This window comes from Falco naumanni (assembly GCF_017639655.2).
Source record: "Falco naumanni isolate bFalNau1 chromosome 13 unlocalized genomic scaffold, bFalNau1.pat SUPER_13_unloc_2, whole genome shotgun sequence".
Taxonomy (NCBI): Eukaryota; Metazoa; Chordata; class Aves; order Falconiformes; family Falconidae; genus Falco; species Falco naumanni.
Window position 1 is genome coordinate 20,697 of NW_024427339.1, and position 22,144 is coordinate 42,840.

At 56.7% G+C, this 22,144-nt stretch overlaps 1 protein-coding gene across 8 annotated transcripts; it reads left to right on the plus strand.

Annotated features, from left to right (window-relative positions):
- Positions 1-494: 494 nt before the first annotated feature.
- ILF3 (interleukin enhancer binding factor 3) lies at positions 495-21,722 on the plus strand. Of its 8 annotated transcripts, none has more exons than XM_040581040.1 (20): positions 495-615; positions 4,080-4,175; positions 4,259-4,485; positions 4,790-4,970; positions 5,299-5,446; positions 6,918-7,009; positions 7,440-7,535; positions 7,817-7,928; positions 8,465-8,562; positions 8,957-9,068; positions 9,229-9,357; positions 9,711-9,910; positions 10,256-10,429; positions 10,873-11,010; positions 12,090-12,266; positions 12,551-12,704; positions 12,804-12,857; positions 18,672-19,028; positions 20,625-20,747; positions 20,922-21,722. In XM_040581040.1, exons 2-20 carry the CDS (start codon positions 4,173-4,175, stop codon positions 21,053-21,055), a joined length of 2,709 nt encoding a protein of 902 aa, XP_040436974.1. In that variant the 5' UTR covers positions 495-615; positions 4,080-4,172; the 3' UTR covers positions 21,056-21,722. The 8 variants fall into 8 exon arrangements, with proteins under 8 accessions (XP_040436974.1, XP_040436972.1, XP_040436973.1 ...); XM_040581038.1 differs by having other exon boundaries at positions 496-615; positions 20,625-20,756; XM_040581039.1 differs by having other exon boundaries at positions 496-615; positions 12,554-12,704; positions 20,625-20,756.
- The last annotated feature ends 422 nt before the right edge of the window (positions 21,723-22,144 follow it).

The window sequence follows — 22,144 nt, forward strand, 5'->3', positions numbered from 1 at the left end:
GGTCCCATTAGGCTATTGGTCCCCTCAGGCTGCTGGTCCCCTCAGGCCATCGGTCCCATTAGGCTACTGGTTCCCTCAAGCCACTGGTACCCTGAGGACTGTGGTCCCCTCAGGCCACTGGTTCCCCTCAGGCCATCAGTTCCATTAGGCTACTGGTCCCCTCAGGCCGCTGGTCCCCTCCCTCAGGCCACCAGCCCCCTGAGGCCACCGGTCCCCTCAGCCCGCCCCCCCCATCCCTGCTCCCCCCCCCGGCCCCGCCCTCCCCTCCCTCCCCGCGCCGCTCCCCGCTCCCGCCGCAGGGTGGCGCCCCTCCCTCCCGCGCCTGCGCCGCCCCTCCCTCCACGTCACCCCCTCCTCCCTCCCCCATTGGCCACCGCCCCCTCTCACGTGGCCACTCGCCCCGCCCCTTCCCCCGCCCCCCCCCCGCGCCCCCCGCCGGCGGCGGCTCCGCCCCCCGCGCTGCAGTCTGGCTCCCGCCGCACCGCGCAGCGCACGGCGGCCAGGCCGCGGGCCCGGGCCGCAGCGACCACCGCCGGCAGCCCCCCCCCCCCCCCCCCCGGCCCGCCCCCCCCCCCCGCCCCCGCCGCCTCACCCCGCCGCCGCCAGGCCCTCCCGGTAGGAACCGCGCCGGGGCCCCCCCTCCCCAGGGCGGCTGGGGAGGGGGGGGGCGAGGCGGGCCCGGGGGGGGGGCGGGCCCGGGTGGCCGGGCCGCGGAGGAGGGTGGGTAGGCCCTGGGGGGGGGGGGAGGGGGTCCGTGTCTGTGTGGGGGCGACCCAACCCCCTTCCCCTCCTTCCCTCCCTCCCCGCCGGCCCATTGTGCTGTGGAGACAAAATGGCGGCGGGCGGCCCTGGGGCCGGGGGTGAGTGAGGGGAGGGCTGGGGAGGGGGCTCGGCCTTGTGGGAGAGGGGGGGGGCCGCGCCTCATCGCCCCCTCCCCCCCCCTCCCCTCCAGCCCCCCCCGCCCTCCAGCCGCTCCTCAGGGTGTGGGGAAGGGGTCGCGGCTCGCCGGAGGGGGGGGGGAGGGGGGTCGCGCTGTGTGCGCCCCCCCCCCCCTCCCCATTTCCCGCCGCTTTGTTCTCGCCGAGCTTAAAAATGGCGGCGGCGCCCCCCACCCCCACCCCCCACGCGTGGGTGCGGGGAGAGGTTGGGCCCTTGGGGGGTCGCGCCTCCCCCCTCTCCCCATATGGTGGCCCCACGGGCTGTGGGGGGAGGGGGGCGTGCAGGGAGGGGGGGCACCCCCCCCCTTTTTTGGTGGGGATGGGACCCCCGACTCCCCTCTGCAGGGTTTATCCCGCCGTCCCGCCCCCCCCCCCCCCCCCCCCCCAGCCCGTTATATCGGCCGCCGGCTTATGGATGCTTCAGAAAAAGAGGAAAAATAACAAATAAGAGCCTGCCGCCCCGCTGCTGCTGCTCGGCGAGACCCCCGGCTCGCCCCCGCCGCCCCCTCGGTGGGGCAGGCACCTTGTGGGGGGGGGCGAGATGCTCTCGGTGCCCCCAGACCCGCAGGAGCATCCCTGCGAGGGGGGTGGCCGCTGCCCTGGCGGTACGGCTTTGCCACCCTCCCATCCAGGTAGGACAGGCTACAAACACCCCCCCCGCCCACCCCCCACCCCCCACCCCCCAAAACCCACCGATTCTCACTCAAAACGTAGAAGCTTCCCCAAAACGGGGCGCGCTTCTCCCTGTGCCTTCAGCAGCCAGGGCAGGAGCGCCGACCTCTTGCGTTCCTCTGTCGTTCCTCTGCACCCCCCTCCCCAAACGCGGGTTTCGGGGAGGCTGTTCCCACCCTTGGAGGGCTGGAATCCAGCGGAAAGTTTCTGGGGAGAAACCAAGCGGGTGGTGGAAGCGGTAGGAAGGGGAAGAGCGGAGCAGGCCAGGCTTCAGGCAGTGGTGGAATCTCAAAAGTTTCTCCTTTTTCCCAGATTTTGAGCGGCGTGCGGTGGAGCGCGTTCATGCTTTTTTTAACTTCTCCTGTGGTTCTTTCCCCCCCCCCCCCCCCCCCCCCAAGAGGCGCGAATCCTGTGATGCTGCAGCATCAGCTCCTGGGTTCTCGCTGGAAACAAATTCCAGTGGTCCCAAGAAGAGCGCTCGCCGCCGTCCGTAGGAATTGCAGGAGCTGGGGCTCCCGTGGCGCAGGCTGCTGTAGGGACAACTGCCTCGCTAGGGTGGATTTCAACTGCTTCTTACACTTGCTTGGAGGAAATTTTAAGGGAGGGTTAAGAAAAATAACCGCGTACAGCGCGTACAGGTTCCTGGGGATCCGGTCCCGAGCAGGAGCGGATCGGGAGCCTGGCACCCGCAAGCACGAGAAGCTGCCTCGTGCCTTCTCGCAGGTAACTTGGGAGTAATTCTCCCTGCTCGGCGGGTGCTAACCTCTGGGTTTGATTGCGATTAAATCCTGAGTTGTAACCCCACCGAAATCATCCTGTGCGTAAATATTTGCAGGGTGGGCAGCGGAGAGGCGTTGCTGGGCCGCGGAATACCAAGTCCGTAGGACACGGGAGCCTGTGCAGCGCCGGCAGCTCGAGGGAACGAGTTTTCCCAACTTTATCCTAGAAAATTCATCGGGTCGCGCGTCCCAGCTCTGTCTGTAAAGCAACGTGTCCCAGCGGGGTCCCGATTCCTGCCCTTCGCCTTGCCTCGTAGAGGGGTAACGGCGTTACTTCGGCAAAGTGCTGAGTATTTGGGCAGTTAATCAGCTTTTTTTATTATTATTCCAGTACCCTGGATAATTTCTATTCAAACCGGCCGGGCTTACTCGCAGTTTGTGTCATCTGTAAAGCGTAAAAAGTGAAAACATCGGGTTTGCGAGCCGGAGGTAGCGATGACCGGCGAGGCCGGGAACGGGCCGGCTCGCGGCGTGTTCTGGTGGGGGGGGGGTGGGAAAAAAGCAAAAGCGAGCGTCGCTCCGGTCTCATTCCCGGTGAAACTCATCCGCCGTGGAAGGACTCCCGGGAAAACGGGGCTTTGGTCGTGAGCTCTGGAGGAATCGTGGCGCGGTTGACGTTCGCTGGCCGTGTTCCCCAAAGCCGGAGTTACCAGGCGGTGCGGAGGTGCGCTCGGTTGTACCGTGGTGGTGACCCTCATCATCGTCAGGCGCCGAGGCTCTTCCTTTGCCTCCCTCCTGCTTGGCAATTCTCTGCGGTGCCGCAAAACACCAGGACCGCGGCTGCCCCTGCGCGGCTTCGCTTGGAGGGAGAGCGAGCGGTTTATTAAATAACTTTGGTCAAATTAACGCCCCTCGGGCAAGTGACTGTAGGTTCTGACGCTAACGGCGCGGGAAACGGCGTTACCGGTGCCGAAAAAGCCGATCCCGGTGGGTTGAGGTGGCGTTTTGAACCCCTCGCCGGGTTCTTGGTGGACGTCGATGCTCTTGCCTCCCGAGAAAGTAAGTCAAGAGACTCGGCGGCAGCTACTGGGCTCGTCTCGGTCCTAATTAGAAGCGGGCTTGTTTACTCCGGGGCCGAATTTTGGGGTGAGAAGCGGCACGTGGCGGAGAGATCTTTACGAGGAGCTGAGGAGGGTGAATGAAAACCATCGCCACGCCAGCCTGGTTCTCCTGGCCCCCTGGGCCGGGGTTCTCCTGGCCCCCTCGGTTCTGCACCTCATGGAATTATATTTTCCCGGTGCCGGCTGCTCCAGCGTGTGCGTTACCTTCGATCCGCTTTGGTTTAGAACCAGGAGCTTTGGAAAAACCCACTTTTGCTGGCAAAGCCTTTGGGGAGGAAGGAGCTGAGATAAGAGATTTACGGCCACGAGTGAGAAGTAGGAGGGAAAATGGGCCCAGGTCATCGCGTCTCGGGGAGGTGGCGCGGCGGAACGGCTCGAAGGGTTTGCCTGGTGCGGTGACACGCGGCTGCGGGACACGCGGGGCTGCAGCCCTTATCCTGGGTGCTTAACCCAGCTCTGAAGAATCATCCCCGGAGTCCTCAGGAGCAGAAAACGAGGCTTTCACTAACGACTTTGCCTACTTCTAATGATGGTTCTTGCGTCCAGTTCTCGTCGCCGGTCCCGCGCGCGCTCGGCACGGGCAGGCTGCGGGGACGGAGCGTCGCTCACCGGCTTTCCTTTGCTTTCAGATCACGGAGGAGCGCGGGACTGGTACGGTCTTTTTGGTGGAAGAATCTAAATAAGCCCATTTGGAAGGCTTGGGCGGACGTTGAGAAGCCAAAATGGTGAGGAGCGGGTGGTCGCGGGCTGGCGAGGTCGGTCGCCGTTGCGCGGTGCGCTCTAAAATTGTCCCGAATTCCCTTTCCAGCGACCCATGCGTATTTTTGTGAACGACGACCGCCACGTGATGGCCAAGCACTCGGCCGTTTACCCGACGCAGGAGGAGCTGGAGGCCGTTCAGAACATGGTCTCCCACACGGAGCGAGCCCTCAAGGCTGTGTCCGACTGGATCGACGAGCAGGAAAAAGTCGGTGGGGAACAGCCAGAAACAGAGTCCATGGAGACGGCGGCCGATGAGGAAAACAAGGAAGGGGGGTAAGGAACGCCAGGAGACGAAGGGCGCTGTCAGGCGTCGCGGTCCTTTGCGCTTTGATGAGTAAAAACCCACTCGCCAAAGGTGTAAAAAAGTCCTTTTCCTTGGCTGTGGAATTTGGGGAAATTGGGAATTTCAGGGGAATGGCGACTTTTCCTGGGCAGGTGTAGCAAATCCTACAGCGGGGTGGGGAGGGGGGGCGTGTGGCACGTAATCCTTAGGGATCCCTCCCCTGCGGATCCGCTTGGGGCTCGGGTGGCTTTGGTGGCCTCGCAGCCGCGGTGACGGTGGCCCCTCCGCTTGCAGGGATCAGAAGGCCACGGAGCAGTTGACGAGGACCCTGCGCGGGGTGATGCGCGTGGGGCTGGTAGCCAAAGGCTTGTTGCTGAAGGGGGACTTGGATCTCGAGCTGGTTCTTTTGTGCAAAGATAAACCCACCACGGATCTCCTGGAGAAAGTAGCTGACAATCTCGGAGTACAACTTGCTGTGAGTAAAAACCTCCCGCCCGTAAAACCTTCCCAGGTTCGCTGGCGCTTGTTACGGAGCGAGCGGAATTGATTTTTTAAAAAAAAAAAAACCCAGGTGTTTTTAAAGTGTATTTTAAAATAATAATAATAATAAAAAAAGACACCGATGCCACTGGTTTTGATACCCCTTTTTCCGTCTCTTTGGAAAAATAATTTCTGTCGGTGTGTTGCTTTGGATTTGCCGTGTTCCGTGGATTTCTCTCTCGTAGCCGGAGCGTCGCTGGGCTACGTGCCCCATCGCCCGGGGGCGAGCCGGGCCTTTGCTAAACGGCACGGTTCTCTTGCAGGCGATCACCGAAGACAAATACGAAATAATCCAGTCGGTTGGCGATGCCGCTATTGTCATTAAGAACACGAAAGAGCCGCCGTTGACGCTGACCATCCACTTGACGTCGCCCGTAGTCAGAGAAGAAATGGAAAAACAGTTAGCTGGAGGTATGGAAGGCTGGAACCGGCCGACAGCCGGCTGGAAACCCGTACGTTTCCGTGGCTCATTCCACGGGTAAAGCGTGCTCTTCAGTTTCAGCCGAAGCGGCGATCGTTATTTTCGCGTAAATTCAAAATTCAGTAAGGCGACGGCCAACCTCATGACATCACGGTTACGGTTTATTCGGCCTGAGCTTCCGAAACTGAGTAGCACCTTTCAGATGGTATTTTGCTCTTTTTTTAATTTGTTTTTTTAATCTTTTTTTTTTTTTTTTATTACTGTTATTTTTTTTTCCACTTGGGCCTTGAGTTCACTAATACGTCATCTCGTTGTATTAATCTCGTTTTGTACCCAGCCATGCGAGTGGCCTGCACAGTGACGTAAAAATATAAACCGGATACATTTTTTCAAAAAAAAAAAAACCAAACCCAAAAAACCACACCAAAAATAAAACAAAAACCTCGAAGGCTTCTTGTTAAATGACTTGCATGTACATGAAATTGGATGTGCCGGGCAGTTTGTGTTGCAGCAAGAATGATAGGTGCTCTGGGTCTGTTTTATCCGCTTAAAAAGTTCCGAATGCCAGGAAGCGATGCAGAGTTTTGGATAAAGTTAGCTTCTCCCTCCGCTCTCCTGTTAATTCCCTTGGGAATTAAAAATTGGCAGGCGGTTTGGTGGTTTTGGTGCTTGGATTGCGACGGGTCCCGTGTCGGAGGCACGGCGCTGTCGCCTCGGCGGCTTCCAGCCGCTGGCTCTGTGCACTAGCCTTATCTAAAACCCTGGTCTTCAGAAACTTTGGAGCTTTTTTTTTGTATATATTTTTCAAAGAATATTACTATTTTTTTCCCCCCCGCCTCGAACCATATCTTCAGTTTTGCTGCAGCACAGACTGGAAGGTATCTTTGTGCTCTCTTGACTTGTCTATGGTTTTGATATCTGACCTCGTCTACCAAGCCTTCTAGTTTGTCAATTTTAGGGACGCTGGACCTTTGACCAACAGGACGCTCTCTGTCACGGGTTGGGGCCAAGGCAGGCAACCCTTCCGGGCGGAGGGGGTTCCCTCGATCCTCCCAAAGCTCCCCCCCACCCCCCAAACCCCCCCAAAACTCCTCCGCTAAAGCTGCGCTCTGAACGCCGGAGCGGGGAATGATTTCAAAACCTCCCTTCCTCCATCACCGGCCTTGTGCGAGCCGTAAAGGATTCCCATCCCGTTCCACGCCCCGGCTCCTCCTCCAGAGCAGATTATTGCTCCGTCTCCCGTTAATTGACCTTGTCCCCCGCCCCCTCTGCAGTTTTAATTTCCGAAGCGAGGCCGTTAGGCGAGCGCACTGCAGACCCCAGCCTTCCCGGGTACGGGATGTAGATCAGGATCTTTTGGGAGCCTCAGCTGCCCGTTAGGAAGCTGCCTCGTCCCCTCGCCGCCTGACAGAACCCCCTTGGTCAAACTGTGCCTTGTCTTCTTATTCCATCCACGAATAGAAACGCTATCAGTCAACGACTCCCCGGACGTTCTGGACAGGCAGAAATGCCTTGCTGCCTTGGCGTCACTGCGACACGCCAAGTGGTTCCAGGTTTGCATTTTGTTCTTATATTTGTCTTTAAGTAGAAAATTCGTAAAAGTATTAAGGGGCTGACTAATTTTTTTTTTTTTTTTTTTTTTTATATATATATATTTAAAATACTTTTAACGGCGGATGGTAACTAGATGTGCTGAACTTAGCGTCTGTCGGCGGTACAGTCGCTAAAGAGGCACTTAAGCGAATTAAACGTTCGGAAGGAACCTTTTTTATTTTTTTTTTAAAGGGTGGACGCAGAGCTGCTGCTTTGTGTCAAGAGTAACGTTGCCTTTGGTACGCGACCATTGCAAAGCCGTAAGATGGTAACGCGACATACCGCTTACCCTTGACAAAGTAGCACCGCAAAAAAAACGAATTTCTCCGCGAGCCGGCAGTCCGGGGGTGCCGTGTTGAACGCCCGCCCCGCTTCTGCTTCTTTCCCTAGGCCAGGGCGAACGGGCTGAAGTCGTGTGTCATAGTGATACGAGTGCTGCGAGACCTGTGTACTCGGGTTCCTACGTGGGCGCCGCTGAGAGGATGGGTAATTTCCTTTTTTTTTTTTTTTTTTTTTTTTGTGTGGTTTTTTTTCCTTTCATTTTTCCGCTCTCGGTGCCGCTGCTCCGTCCCCTGCCGTCAGCTGGTAGACACGGGCGGCATGAGGAATATTTTCCGCCCCGAAAAGACACGCGAGCGGCTGGCTGGGATGTAAACGCCTCGATGGGTTTTGCGGTTCTCGACGTTGTAAATCCTTGAGTTGAATTTGCAGCAGCTTCCAGCCGTCCCCGCAGGCGCGTCTCTCACTTCCAAACCGTCTTTTTTCAGCCTCTAGAGCTGCTGTGCGAGAAATCCATCGGGACGGCCAACAGACCCATGGGCGCCGGCGAGGCGCTGAGGAGGGTTCTGGAATGCCTCGCCTCGGGAATCGTTATGCCAGGTTAGGTGGTTCTCTGCATTTACATTTCAAAGCGAAGCCGAAACGAGAGACGGGGTTGAAGCTCAGAGGCGCGGTTACCTGGCCTTAGCGTTGGAGAAATCCCTGGTGGCGCGCGCGGGGCTCAAGGTTCGGAGCTCGGAAAAGCCCCCCCAGCACACACGGGTACTACAGTACCTCGCTGTTCCTTAGGGCACGTCTGTTCAGAGCTACGGACCCATGATTTAAGAAAAAAAAAAAAAAAAAAAAGCAAAAACAACAACCAAAAAAAAAACCACCCAAAACCAACCCTGTAGAGCGAGGTGCCAGTTTTCTCCGAGCGTAAAATTGGTTTCCTGAGCGGTGGCGACCAGCTTCGCCGCTCCTCGTACGTGTAAATTAGCCCAGGCCAGTTTCAGAATGTTGGACGTTGGATGGATCGTGTCGGTCCGTGTTCTTCGAGAGATGAGTGTTGATTGATGCCAAGGGAATACTTAGTTTAGTTTCTTTAGAAACACCAGGATAATTCTCTGCATATCTTCCTTGTTTCCTGCCTTCAGATGGTTCTGGTATTTATGATCCTTGTGAAAAAGAAGCCACTGATGCTATTGGGCATCTAGACAGACAACAAAGGGAAGATATCACACAGAGTGCTCAGGTATAGTTTTGACTACAGATGTTACGAAAACTTCACCAGTCCCACTGCCTCTGAACTCCCGTATTGGTTAACGGTAGAATAGTCGCCTCACGGAGGTCGGTGTTAACTTTTTTAATACCCAGTCCAGTAAAAGCGATACGAATGGGTCCCGCACCGCTAAGGAATTTTGTAGCTTGGCCAACCAGAAGCAAAGTTATCAGGTTTTAAATAGTGACCTCCTGCCGTGACCCGTGTTTTTTGGGTCCAACTTGGCAAAATTCAGAGAGTCCTATTTAAACCGATGAGGATTTTTCTGTGTAGGGGTGGGTAGAATGTTCCTGTCTGAAACTGTGCAGGGAACGGAGATCGGCGCGGCCGCTTGCGCCTCCCAGTAACACACGTTTCATCTTTCTAGCACGCTCTGAGACTCGCTGCTTTTGGCCAGCTCCACAAAGTCTTGGGGATGGATCCCCTACCTTCCAAAATGCCCAAGAAACCAAAGAACGAAAACCCTGTTGACTATACGGGTAGGTACTCGCTGGGGAAGAAAACCCACTGAAAAAAAAAAAAAAAACAAAATAAAAAACAACCAACCAAAAAAAACCCAACAAAACACCCAGCTCACGCGGCGAAAGGCTTTTGCTGGAAACCAGAAGGCTTAGGTGGTTTTTCTAACCGTCGTTACAGTCCAGATCCCTCCCAGCACGACGTACGCCGTCACCCCCATGAAGCGTCCGATGGAGGAAGACGGAGAGGAGAAATCGCCCAGCAAAAAGAAAAAGAAGATTCAGAAAAAAGGTATTGAGTTAACGAGAGGTAGGTACAAAGGGCGGCCCGGGGGCTGTTGGCAGGTGGGGGGGGGGGGGGGGGGGGGGGGGGGGGATGGGGGCAGGTTGTGGATTTGCTCCGGTGGGCGTTGGGCCTGGGGATGACGGGGGCTGTGGGTTTTAAAGCAAAACCTGAACGCCCTCGGATTTTGACGTAAATCCTCGCAAGGAGGAAAAACCGAGATCAGAACTTGTCTGAAATGGCTTGTGCTGCTTGGAGAGAGGTGAAAACATCCGCCAACTTTTGTTTGGGGTTTTTTTTTTTTTTTGTTTCTTTTTTTTTTTTTTTTTTTTTGGTTTGTTTTTTTTTTTTTTTTTTTTCCCTCCTTTCTCTCGATTCAGAGGAAAAACTCGAACCTCCCCAGGCCATGAACGCGCTGATGAAACTAAACCAGTTAAAACCTGGGCTCCAGTACAAACTGGTCTCTCAGACCGGCCCCGTTCACGCTCCTATCTTTACGATGTCTGTGGAAATCGATGGCAGCACGTTTGAGGCGTCGGGACCTTCCAAAAAGACGGCCAAATTGCACGTGGCAGTGAAGGTAAGAGCCGCCTGGGTCGGTTCGCTGCCGCGGGGCGCTTGGAGGGGAAAACGGTTCCACCGCTGACATCTCCAGAGGGCAACCAGAGGGTGCCGAGGGCTGGTCACCGCCACCGAACGCGGAAAAATGTCACCAGCCCTTCGGGGCAGGCGAGGGGGGGAGTTGAGCGCCGAGGCGGCGTGGGCACTGCGTGGCCTCTGCGCCCTGCCCGGCGCTGGAGCAGGGTCAGCAAGAGGATTCACGAGAACATTCTGGAGGTTTTACCCTCAAAACGGGGCGGGCACGCGCCGGCGGCTCGTCGAGACGAGGGCTCTTCACCCACTTCACCGACTCTCCTTCCTCCAGGTCTTGCAAGACATGGGTTTGCCCACGGGGGTGGAGGGCAAAGAGTCTGGGAAAGGAGACGAATCGGCGGAGGAGACGGAACAGAAACCGGTCGTCGTCACCGCTCCTCCGCCTGTAGTAGAAACCGTCTCGACGCCCACTGCTGCATCCCCCCCTGCGGATCAGACCCCGGAGGTGAGCGTGGTGGGAGAGGGGAGAGAGGCCACCCCGAGCCATTGGGCTGGGGGGGGGTCTTGCAGGGGCCGGGGCTGGGGGGTCATAGGGCTGGGATGGTCTCGCAGAGTCGGGTTGGGTCAGGGTCTCGCAGGGCCGAGATGGGGGGTCACAGTGTAGGGGTGGGGTTGCAGGGCTGGGCTGGGGGGTCATAGGACCGGGCTGGGGGGGGGGGGTCTCAGGGCCGGGCTTGGGGGGTCTCAGGGCGCCATGGCAAGCGCCTTCGAGCCGTGGCGATGTGCCGTGCGCTCCCCTTACCGTCACGGTAAGGATTTAGGAGCGCGAAGACGCCGGGCGAGCTTGTGCCGAGCCAAGGCGGTTTCAAAGTGACACGTTTCGGAAGCCACTTGGGGGGCTGTGGAGGGTCTTTCTTGGCGTTTCATCGCCCCCTCCTCCACTTCCAGAACGTGAAACAGCAGGGACCAATTCTGACGAAGCACGGCAAGAACCCCGTGATGGAGCTGAACGAGAAAAGGCGCGGGCTGAAGTACGAACTGATTTCGGAAACGGGCGGCAGCCACGACAAGCGCTTTGTGATGGAGGTGAGGCGGCTTCTGGTCCTTTCTCCCCTGCTGTGCCTTCATCCCAGCACGGGCATCTCAAACTTCCAAGCCTAAAAGAAGAGTCCAAAAATTATGAAAGGGCAGAATGGGTTTGGGTTGGAAGGGATTTGGGGAAGTTTAGCTGGGGGGGGGGGGATGTTTTCCCTGGAGCAGGCTGCTCAATGCCCCGTCCGCCCTGACCTTGAACTCTTCCGACCCATGGGATTGTCTGTGGGCATGAAAAATAATTAAAAAAAAAAAAAGGAAAAACCAAACGAAACCAAGAAGAAAGAAAGGGGAAAAGCCAAACGAGACCCAAAAGAGAGGAAGGGGAAAAGCCAAACGAGACCCAAAAGAGAGGAAGGGGAAAAGCCAAACGAGACCCAAAAGAGAGGAAGGGGAAAAGCCAAACGAGACCCAAAAGAGAGGAAGGGGAAAAGCCAAACGAGACCCAAAAGAGAGGAAGGGGAAAAGCCAAACGAGACCCAAAAGAGAGGAAGGGGAAAAGCCAAACGAGACCCAAAAGAGAGCAAGGGGAAAAGCCAAACGAGACCCAAAAGAGAGCAAGGGGAAAAGCCAAACGAGACCCAAAAGAGAGCAAGGGGAAAAGCCAAACGAGACCCAAAAGAGAGCAAGGGGAAAAGCCAAACGAGACCCAAAAGAGAGGAAGGGGAAAAGCCAAACGAGACCCAAAAGAGAGGAAGGGGAAAAGCCAAACGAGACCCAAAAGAGAGGAAGGGGAAAAGCCAAACGAGACCCAAAAGAGAGCAAGGGGAAAAGCCAAACGAGACCCAAAAGAGAGCAAGGGGAAAAGCCAAACGAGACCCAAAAGAGAGCAAGGGGAAAAGCCAAACGAGACCCAAAAGAGAGGAAGGGGAAAAGCCAAACGAGACCCAAAAGAGAGGAAGGGGAAAAGCCAAACGAGACCCAAAAGAGAGGAAGGGGAAAAGCCAAACGAGACCCAAAAGAGAGGAAGGGGAAAAGCCAAACGAGACCCAAAAGAAATGTTGATTTTTCCAAGTGGTGGCTTCTGTCCCTGCCCTCCCCGCTCACGTGCCCTGATTCCATCCCGTTCAAAGGTGGAGGTGGACGGGCAGAAATTCCAAGGAGCCGGATCAAATAAAAAGGTGGCAAAAGCCTACGCGGCTCTGGCTGCACTGGAGAAGTTGTTCCCGGACGCTCCCGTTGCCATCGAGCAAAACAAGAAGAAGAGAGCGCCGGTGCCGGCCAGGGGGGGCCCCAAGTTTGCGGTGAAAGTAAGTCCGGCGGCGGTTCGGGCACTGCTCCCGGTGTGGGATCCCTTTTGGGGGAGGGGAGGAGGGAATTGTGGGGGTGGGGACCTAGGGTCTCCTCCCGGGCTTGCGAGCAGCCACCCCCCCACCGGTCTGGGAGAAAACACGCTCCGTTTTCTGGAGACGGCCCTTCTGGAGGCGCGCGGCGCCCCGAAGGTGCCTTCCCCCCCCCGGGGGGTTGCAGCGGCGCGGTTGGGAGCCGGGTGACACGTCTCTCTCCCTCTTTTCCCCCTCCCCCCCCCCATCAGCAGCACAACCCCGGCTTCGGGATGGGCGGCCCCATGCACAACGAGGTGCCCCCGCCGCCCAACATGCGCGGCCGCGGCAGAGGTGGCAACATCCGAGGCCGCGGCAGAGGCAGGGGCGGCTTCGGCGGCAACCACGGCGGCTACATGAATGCAGGTGAGGTGCTGCCGGCGCCCAGCCGAGCGCCCCAAGCCCTGGTGAGCTGGCTTTGGCCTCGGTTTCCTTTTTATTGAAATAATTTTTCTTCTCCTCTAGGCGCTGGGTACGGCAGCTACGGTTACGGCGGCAATTCGGCGACGGCGGGCTACAGTAAGTCCTTTGGCTTTTGTTCTTTTTCTCTCGTCTTTCCGTGGCGAAACCCGTCGATCTGCTGGGAGCGTGAAACTCCGACTGGGTCGCCCCGCGCGTACCTGGGAGCCCCTTTACGGGATCCTCTTGAATTTTTCGATTTCCTTAGTAGTATTTTTTTTTTTTTTTTTTTTTTTGGTTTTTTTGAACGAGAAGTTAAGGCAAGGCGGTTCGTGTACTCGTTAAAAAGTTAAAAGCGCGCATCCAGGTGACTTCACGTTTCCTCGAAAACCGTGACTCTTTTAAATTTCTCTGCTTTAAGCCACGTGAAGCTATCGGCCACGCTTTTGATTGTGACTTTTCCTGAAAACACCCAGCGATTGGTCTTGAGAAGGCGCCTTCCTTGGGGGGTGACAGGAGCAGAGAAATCTAAAACGCGACTTGCAAATGTGGCGCATTTTGCCATCTTCAAAAGAATTCTAATTTTTCTTCTCTGCTCTGTCTCCCCCTTTTGTAGGTGACTTTTTCACAGACTGCTACGGCTATCATGATTTTGGGTCTTCCTAGAGCATCTAAAAAGTATTGCACAAAACAAAAACAAAAACAAAAAAAACAAAACAGCTTTTTACTCCAATTTTCTCCAACTCCAACCCCCAAAGTGTCCGTGCCGTGTCCCCTCAACAGTGGCTTTTCACCGCAGCTTGTCTGAAACTCTCTTAGCCTGCAGAACTTAAGACAGTGGCAGTTTTTATTGTGATTTGCCTTTGAACTTGGTCGTATCGATGTACACAACGGGGGGAACCGATTACCCGGGACCGTTTTTTGTGCAACTTGGCACAAATTTCCAAGCCGGCTCCGTTCAGCATAAAGGCAAAAAAAACCAAACAAAAAAAAAACCCCACAAAGCCCAGCCTTGCTTTTTTTATGGAAAGCATTACTTTATTTTTAAAGAAGTGTTTTAAACCGACCTTTGTCTTAATTTACAGCAGGTTTTGTACAAAATTTGAGCCTTTTAATAAATCCCAGCTGTTGGGTACACGCCTCTCGATATTGGGAAGACTTTTCAACATCTCTGAATCTAGTACGGCCCAGCTCCTCTTTTTTTAAAGCATGCCGAATGTTTGACTTGTACGTGGACTCGTGTGTGCCGAAATTTAACCCTACGTCCTTTGTAACACGCTGGTGGATGAACGTGGAGGGCCGGGACGTGTTGTGGCTGGTAGCTAGCGTACCCTCCGAGGTATTGTAACCGTGCTTCCGATCCTGATCCAATAAATAATCCAGGCTTTAGGGGTTAGCGTCAAACACAACCGCTGGGAACGCCTGGAGTCCTTGCTGAACGTGACCCACGGGCTCGCTGGAGCTGAGCCTCGAGGGCTGACGGCAAAGCGCCGGCGCCGCCAAACCCTCGTCGCCTCCCCCGGAGCGCTTAAACCACCCGCTGAACTCCAACTCCGGGGAGTAACGGCGTAGTTGGGCCCGAGGCTCCGGATTCCGAGCGTTCGGCCCTTTCTTCTTGCCATGAGATTTGGGGGGGGGGTGGTGGTGGTGGTTGGGTTTAAAAGTGCGTTTTCTTTGTCGCCGTTCCGGGCTGCGCCGTGCCGCGGGTTGGACTTGGGGGGCTCAACAGCATTGGGGTTAACTCGGTAATGAAATTGGCAAAACTAAAAAAAAAAAAAACAAAACAAAACAAAAAAACCCCACAAAACTCTTGAGCTACTAAGCGCGTTTAAAGGAAAAAAAGTCCAAGCTGTTTAGCAGGTAATTAATAATAAAGCCAGCCAGATTATATTTTAGAAAGGTATTGCTGGAGACAAATGAGGTTTTATACAAGGGAGGACATCCTGTCCTGACGGAGGTGGGGATGCTGCCCATCCTTAGGCACCTGCTCTGCCCATCCTCAAGCATCTGTGTGTCCTTGGGCACCTGCCCGTCCTTAGTCCTTAGGCACCCGCCCTGCCTGTCCTTGGGCATCTGCCTGTCCTTGGGCATCTGCCTGTCCTTAATCACCTGCCTGTCCTTAGCCCTTAGGCATCTGTGCATCCTTGGGCGCCTGCCTGTCCTTAATTGCCTGCCTGTCCTTAGGCGCCTGCTCTGCCTGTCCCTAAGCATCTGTGCGTCCTTGGGTGCCTGTCTGTCCTTGATCACCTGCCCATCCTTGGTCCTTAGGCATCTGCCCTGTCTTTGGGCGCCTGCTCTGCCCATCCTTAACCATCTGTGTGTCCTTGGGCTCCTGCCCGTCCTTAATCGCTTGCCCGTCCATAGCCCTTAGGCATCTGTGCATCCTTGGGCGCCTGCCCGTCCTTAATCACCTGCCCGTCCTTGGTCCTTAGGCATCTGCCCTGTCTTTGGGCGCCCGCTCTGCCCATCCTTAACCATCTGCGTGTCCTTAGGTGCCTGCCCATCCTTAGGTCCTTGGGCTCCTGCCCGTCCTTAATTGCCTGCCCGTCCTTAGTCCTTAGGCGCCTGCTCTGCCCGTCCCTAAGCATCTGTGCATCCTTGGGTGCCTGCCTGTCCTTAGGTCCTTGGGCACCTGCCCGTCCTTAATTGCCTGCCCGTCCTTGGGCATCTGCCTGTCCTTAATCACCTGCCTGTCCTTAGCCCTTAGGCATCTGCTCATCCTTAGGTGCCTGCTCGTCCTTAGCTCCTTGGGCACCTGCCTGTCCTCGGGCACCAGCTCATCCTTAATCACCTGCTCATCCTTAGGCGCCCGCTCTGCCTGTCCTTAAGCATCTGTGTGTCCTTGGGCACCTGCCCGTCCTTAATCGCTTGCCTGTCCTTAGTCCTTAGGCATCTGTGCATCCTTGGGCGCCTGCCCGTCCTTAGGTCCTTGGGCTCCTGCCTGTCCTTAATGGCCTGTCCATCCTTAGGCACCCGCTCTGCCCATCCTTAACCATCTGTGTGTCCTTGGGCTCCTGCCCGTCCTTAATCGCTTGCCCATCCATAGCCCTTAGGCATCTGTGCATCCTTGGGCGCCTGCCCGTCCTTAATCACCTGCCCATCCTTGGTCCTTAGGCATCTGCCCTGTCTCTGGGCGCCTGCTCTGCCCATCCTTAACCATCTGTGTGTCCTTAGGCACCTGCCCGTCCTTAGGTCCTTGGGCTCCTGCCCGTCCTTAATCGCCTGCCCGTCCTTAGTCCTTAGGCGCCCGCTCTGCCTGTCCTTAAGCATCTGTGCATCCTTGGGTGCCTGCCTGTCCTTAATTGCCTGCCCGTCCTTGGGCATCTGCCTGTCCTTAATCACCTGCCTGTCCTTAGCCCTTAGGCATCTGCTCATCCTTAGGTGCCTGCTCGTCCTTAGCTCCTTGGGCACCTGCCTGTCCTCAGGCACCAGCTCATCCTTAATCACCTGCCCATCCTTAAGCGCCCGCTCTGCCTGTCCTTAAGCATCTGTGCATCCTTGGGCGCCTGCCCGTCCTTAATCGCCTGCTCATCCTTAATTGCCTGCCCATCCTTAGTCCTTAGGCATCTGCTCTGCCCATCCTTAACCATCTGCATGTCCTTAGGCGCCTGCCTGTCCTTAGGACCTTGGGCTCCTGCCCGTCCTTAATCACCTGCCTGTCCTTAGTCCTTAGGCACCCGCTCTGCCCGTCCCTAAACATCTGTGCATCCTTGGGCACCTGCCCGTCCTTAATCGCTTGCCTGTCCTTAGCCCTTAGGCATCTGTGCATCCTTGGGTGCCTGCCTGTCCTTAATCGCCTGCCCGTCCTTAGTCCTTAGGCGCCTGCTCTGCCCGTCCCTAAGCATCTGCGCATCCTTAGGTGCCTGCCTGTCCTTAGCTCCTTGGGTACCTGCCTGTCCTTGGGCACCTGCTCATCCTTAGGCGCCCGCTCTGCCCGTCCTTAAGCATCTGTGTGTCCTTGGGCACCTGCCCATCCTTGGTCCTTAGGCGTCTGCCCTGTCTCTGGGCGCCTGCTCTGCCCATCCTTAACCATCTGCGTGTCCTTAGGCACCTGCCCGTCCTTAATCGCCTGCCTGTCCTTAGGTCCTTGGGCTCCTGCCTGTCTTTAATCACCTGCCCGTCCTTAGTCCTTAGGCGCCCGCTCTGCTCGTCCCTAAGCATCTGCGCATCCTTAGGTGCCTGCCTGTCCTTAGGTCCTTGGGCACCTGCCCGTCCTTAATCGCCTGCCCGTCCTTGGGCATCTGCCTGTCCTTAATCACCTGCCTGTCCTTAGCCCTTAGGCATCTGCTCATCCTTAGGTGCCTGCTCATCCTTAGCTCCTTGGGCACCTGCCTGTCCTTGGGCACCAGCTCATCCTTAATCACCTGCTCATCCTTAGGCGCCCGCTCTGCCTGTCCTTAAGCATCTGTGCATCCTTGGGCGCCTGCCCATCCTTAATTGCTTGCCCGTCCTTAGGTCCTTGGGCTCCTGCTTGTCCTTGGGCTCCTGCCCATCCTTGGTCCTTAGGTATCTGCCCTGTCTTTGGGCGCCTGCTCTGCCCATCCTTAACCATCTGTGTGTCCTTAGGTGCCTGCCCGTCCTTAGGTCCTTGGCCGCCTGCCCGTCCTTAGGCACCTGCCCGTCCTTAGGCACCTGCCCATCCTTAGGTCCTTGGCCGCCTGCCCGTCCTTAGGCGCCTGCCTGTCCTTGGGCACCTGCCCGTCTTCATTGTCTGCTTGTCCTTAGGCACCTGCCCGTCCTTCTGCGCCTGCCCGTCCGGGTAACCGCCCTGGCAACTGGCTCTTTGCCATCCTCAGCTTTGATTTGGGCAAAGCCCCAGATAAGCCCCCGGCAAAGGGCGCTGGGGTTCCTAGTTAAATACGAGGCGCTGGTATGAGACGGGAATCCCAGAAACACTGACCTGGGCGGTGCTGGCCGTGCCGCCCGCCTCGGGGGGGGGGTCCCCGCGCTCCTTCCCGCCACCAAAGACGGGGATTTTAGTCGGATGGACGGAGCAGGGCGTCACTTGGCAGAGAAATCTTTCGCTCCCCCCGTGGCACCGTTGGCCGGAGAGACGTTTATTACGGAGCATCGCTGCCGCGCCGCAGAAGCAGGATCTGCGGAAAAGGACGGGGGGGGGGAAATAACGATGTGGCGGAAGGTCTGGCTTTAGCGCAGGGGGAGGAGGCCAGAAGCGATGAAACGGTTGAAAAATTGAAGGCGAGGGGCTGGAGGGGGCTGTGGCTCCTCACTGCACCCGCGCCGGATTTCGGGGCCAAGCTGGGATTTGACTTCACCCGGAGCCGTCCCGGTGGTTCCGCATGGACCTGGGAAGCGAAGGGCACGGGATTTTACTCTTTTCCTCCTTTTTCCCTAAATTTTCCTCCCGTTTAAGGAGGCGCCGGCACATCTTGCCCTCTCCTGGGGGTGCAGCTGCCTTTCCCGAGCTGGTGCCGGTTTGCGGTTCGATCCTAGCGGCTTTTATTCCCGAAAAATCGGGATTGCACTCAGCGAGCCCGACCCCAGAGCAACTTTTCTGACACTGAGCCCGGCGTGAGGAGCGCCCCGACGTTCCGCTCGTTCCGAGAGCTTGGCCGTGGCGCTGCCGGTAAATAGAATCAACCCGGGTTCTTCTGGTGGTCGCAACCGGGAGCGTTGTGAGGCGCCGGGGGGTTTGGGTAACCTCGGGGGGAGCAGCCGCATTCGGGGGGAGCAGCCGCATTCGGGGGGAGCGGCACATCGCTCACCGCATCACCAGCGGCTCATTGCGTAAAGCCGCGGCGATGGCGGCATCGCTCCCCCCAGTACGGGAACGGGGTTGGTTTTGTAGGAGCGGTGAAGTAACAGCCGTTAAGTTGCTGTAACGCGGGTGAAAACGTCGGAGCCCCGAGGCTGGTCCTGGCCTATCGTGCCGCCCCGAGCGCTGCCGGCGCTGACGCTCTTCTTTCTGTCCAGGCCAGTTCTACAGCAACGGCGGCCACTCCAACTCGGGCAGCGGCGGCGGCGGCGGCTCCTCCGGCTACGGCTCCTACTACCAAGGCGGCGATAACTACAACTCGCCCGTCCCTCCGAAGCACGGCGGGAAGAAGCAGCAGCATGGGGGGCAGCAGAAACCCTCCTACGGCTCGGGGTACCAGTCCCACCAGGGCCAGCAGCAGCAGTCCTACAACCAAAACCAGTACAGCAACTACGGCCCGCCGCAGGGCAAGCAGAAGGGCTACAACCACGGCCAGGGCAACTACTCCTCCTACTCCAACTCCTACAACTCGCCCGGTGGCGGCGGCTCCGACTACAACTACGAGAGTAAATTCAGTGAGTAGATTCAGTGCGTGCCCCGGGAGGGGGAGGGAAGGTGCCGGGGAGACCCGCTGGGGGGGGAGGGGGGCTTGGAGGGGGTGTAGGGTCCCTGCCCGCCCAAAGCACCCCGCCGTTCTGGGAACCGGGAGGGCATGACGTCATGGAAGGGTTTAGGTGATCCGTTACTGATCCGCTAGCCCATCCCTTAGCTGATTTATTACCTGACTTATTAGCCAATCCATTAGCCGATCTGTTACCTGATCTATTACTGGATTTGTTAGCCAATCCTTTACCCGATCTATGACCTGATCCATTAGCCGATCTATGACCTGATCCATTAGCCGATCTATGACCTGATCCATTAGCCGATCTATGACCTGATCCATTAGCCGATCTATGACCTGATCCATTAGCCGATCTATGACCTGATCCATTAGCCGATCTATGACCTGATCCATTAGCCGATCTATGACCTGATCCATTAGCCGATCTATTACCTGACCCATTAGCCGATCTATTACCTGATCCATTAGCCGATCTATTACCTGACCCATTAGCCGATCTATTACCTGACCCATTAGCCGATCTATTACCTGACCCATTACCTGATGGATTAACTGATTTATTACCTGATCTGTTACTGGATTGATTACCTGATCCGTTAGCCGATCTATTTCCCGATCCGTTAGCCGATCTATTACCCGATCCGTTAGCCGATCTATTACCCGATCCGTTAGCCGATCTATTACCCGACCCGTTAGCCGATCTATTACCCGACCCGTTAGCCGATCTATTACCCGACCCGTTAGCCGATCTATTACCCGACCCGTTAGCCGATCTATTACCCGATCCGTTAGCCGATCTATTACCCGATCCGTTAGCTGATCTATTACCCGATCCGTTAGCCGATCTATTACCCGATCCGTTAGCCGATCTATTACCCGATCCATTACCTGATGGATTAACTGATTTATTACCCGATCCGTTAGCCGATCTATTACCCGATCCGTTAGCCGATCCCTTAGCGGATCCATGAGTCGATCCATTGGCTGATCGGGCTGGATGAGATCACCCCGAGGCCGGGAAACCCGCCGGCTGCCCCCGAGCCCTGCTCTGACGTCGGGGGGATCCCCCGCTCCGCGTTGCTGTTTCACCGTCGGCTCTTGGCTCTCTGCGCTGGGGCTGGGCGCGCTGCTCAGCACCGATCCTGCGCTCACCGCGGCCGATCCCGCTGCCGATCCCGCTGCCGGCCCCTCCGCGGGGGTGGGGGGTGGGGGGGCTTCGGCTCCTGGCAGCTGCCTTGCTTGGGGCGACCCTCGCTCCTGCAGATCCGGCACCTCTGGCCGTGTGTGGTGACGGCAGAGCTACCGTGCTCCCCATGCTCACCGTGCTCACCGTGCTCGCCGTACTTGCCACGCTCACCGTGCTCGCCGTACTTGCCACACTCACCGTGCTCGCCGTACTTGCCACGCTCGCCGTACTTGCCACGCTCACCGTGCTCGCCGTACTTGCCACGCTCGCCGTACTTGCCACGCTCACCGTGCTCGCCACGCTCACCGTACTTGCCACGCTCACCGTGCTCACCACGCTCACCACACTCTCCCTTCACAGGTTACGGTGGCAACAGCGGCCGCGGAGGCGGAGGAAATAACTACTCGGGAGGTGCCTCCTACAACACCGGCTCGCACGGTGGCTATGGGGGAGGCTCTGGGGGCGGAGGGTCCTCGTACCAAGGTAAGCAAGGTCAGTATGCGACACGTCCCGATAGAGTATTTTTTATTTGCGAGTGGCAGCGGGTCCCGGCTCGGCGCGAAAGCTCCGGTTCTACCTTCGAATAATTAATTTTTTAATTTGAATTTTGACGCCGCCGTCGGCACTGAGCTTCTTTCCCCTTCTCCCCCTCCGCAGGTGGATATTCCTCCCAGTCCAACTACAACTCCCCCGGCTCAGGCCAAAATTACAGCGGCCCCCCCAGCTCCTACCAAGCGTCCCAAGGCGGCTACGGCAGAAACGACCACAGCATGAATTACCAGTACAGATAAAGCCGCCCCTCCTCCCCCTCCCCGCGGGCGCGGGGCTTTCTTACCCCCCCGCGCTCCACCACCCTTGGAATATTCAGTTTTATCGCCTCACGGTAAACACGTTAAAAAAAAAAACAAAACAAAACAAAAAAAAAAAAAGAAAACAAACAAAAAACCAAACCAACCAACCCCCCTGGCCCCCCCGTTTCCATGTTGCAGTGCTCTTTGTGATACCGGTCACTAATGGTTGAGTACCTGTAATTCCATACTTAGCTGTATTTTGGGCATCTCTGTATTTAATGGTTTGTTAGTTGCCATTACGACTTTGTCTAAATAGGATTTTTTTTTTTTCCGAGGTTTTTTTTTTTTTTTTTTTGGTTTGTTTTTGGTTTTTTTGGTTTTTTTTGGAGTTCATACGATTTCCGTATCCTTTTTCTATTTAAAAATCGACGTGGCGGCGCGAACGCGGCGTGGCTTTAAATAGAGAAGGGATATGTCCTCCGTTAATGCTTTTGTGAAGTGAGTTAAACGAGCTTTTCTGTATTTTAATGCTTTAGTGTTTTCAGTTTTATAAGTGAAGATTTTATTTTAAAAACCAGTGGGAAAGAGTGGGTTTTGTATGCCTGGATCCCTCAGGCAGGACATCTGGAGTCAGCTGAATGTAGACAAATAAACACAAAACTCTTGATGTCTTGGTCTCCGAACGCGGCGTCTGACGGCGCGTGCCAGGGCTGTCGTGGCCTGCGAGAGCCTGCCCCAAAGTGGGGACGTTTGGCCCCAAAAGTGGGACGTTTGGCCCCAAAGTGGGGACGTTTGGCCCCAAAGTGGGGACGTTTGGTCCCCAAAAGTGGGACGTTTGGTCCCCAAAGTGGGACGTTTGGCCCCAAAGTGGGGACGTTTGGCCCCAAAGTGGGGGTGTTTGGCCCCAAAGTGGGGACGTTTGGCTCCAAAAGTGGGGACGTTTGGCCCCAAAGTGGGGACGTTTGGCCCCAAAAGTGGGACGTTTGGCCCTAAAGTGGGGACGTTTGGCCCCAAAAGTGGGGACGTTTGGCCCCAAAGTGGGGGTGTTTGGCCCCAAAGTGGGGACGTTTGGCTCCAAAAGTGGGGGTG

What these genes read in the sequence shown, in the direction of transcription:
- ILF3 (XM_040581038.1), top strand. An exon ending in CTCGGGAATCGTTATGCCAG is followed by an intron (nt 7,929 to 8,464) that starts GTTAGGTGGTTC and finishes TCCTGCCTTCAG; the next exon opens with ATGGTTCTGGTATTTATGAT. An exon ending in TTCGGCGACGGCGGGCTACA is followed by an intron (nt 12,858 to 18,671) that starts GTAAGTCCTTTG and finishes CTTTCTGTCCAG; the next exon opens with GCCAGTTCTACAGCAACGGC.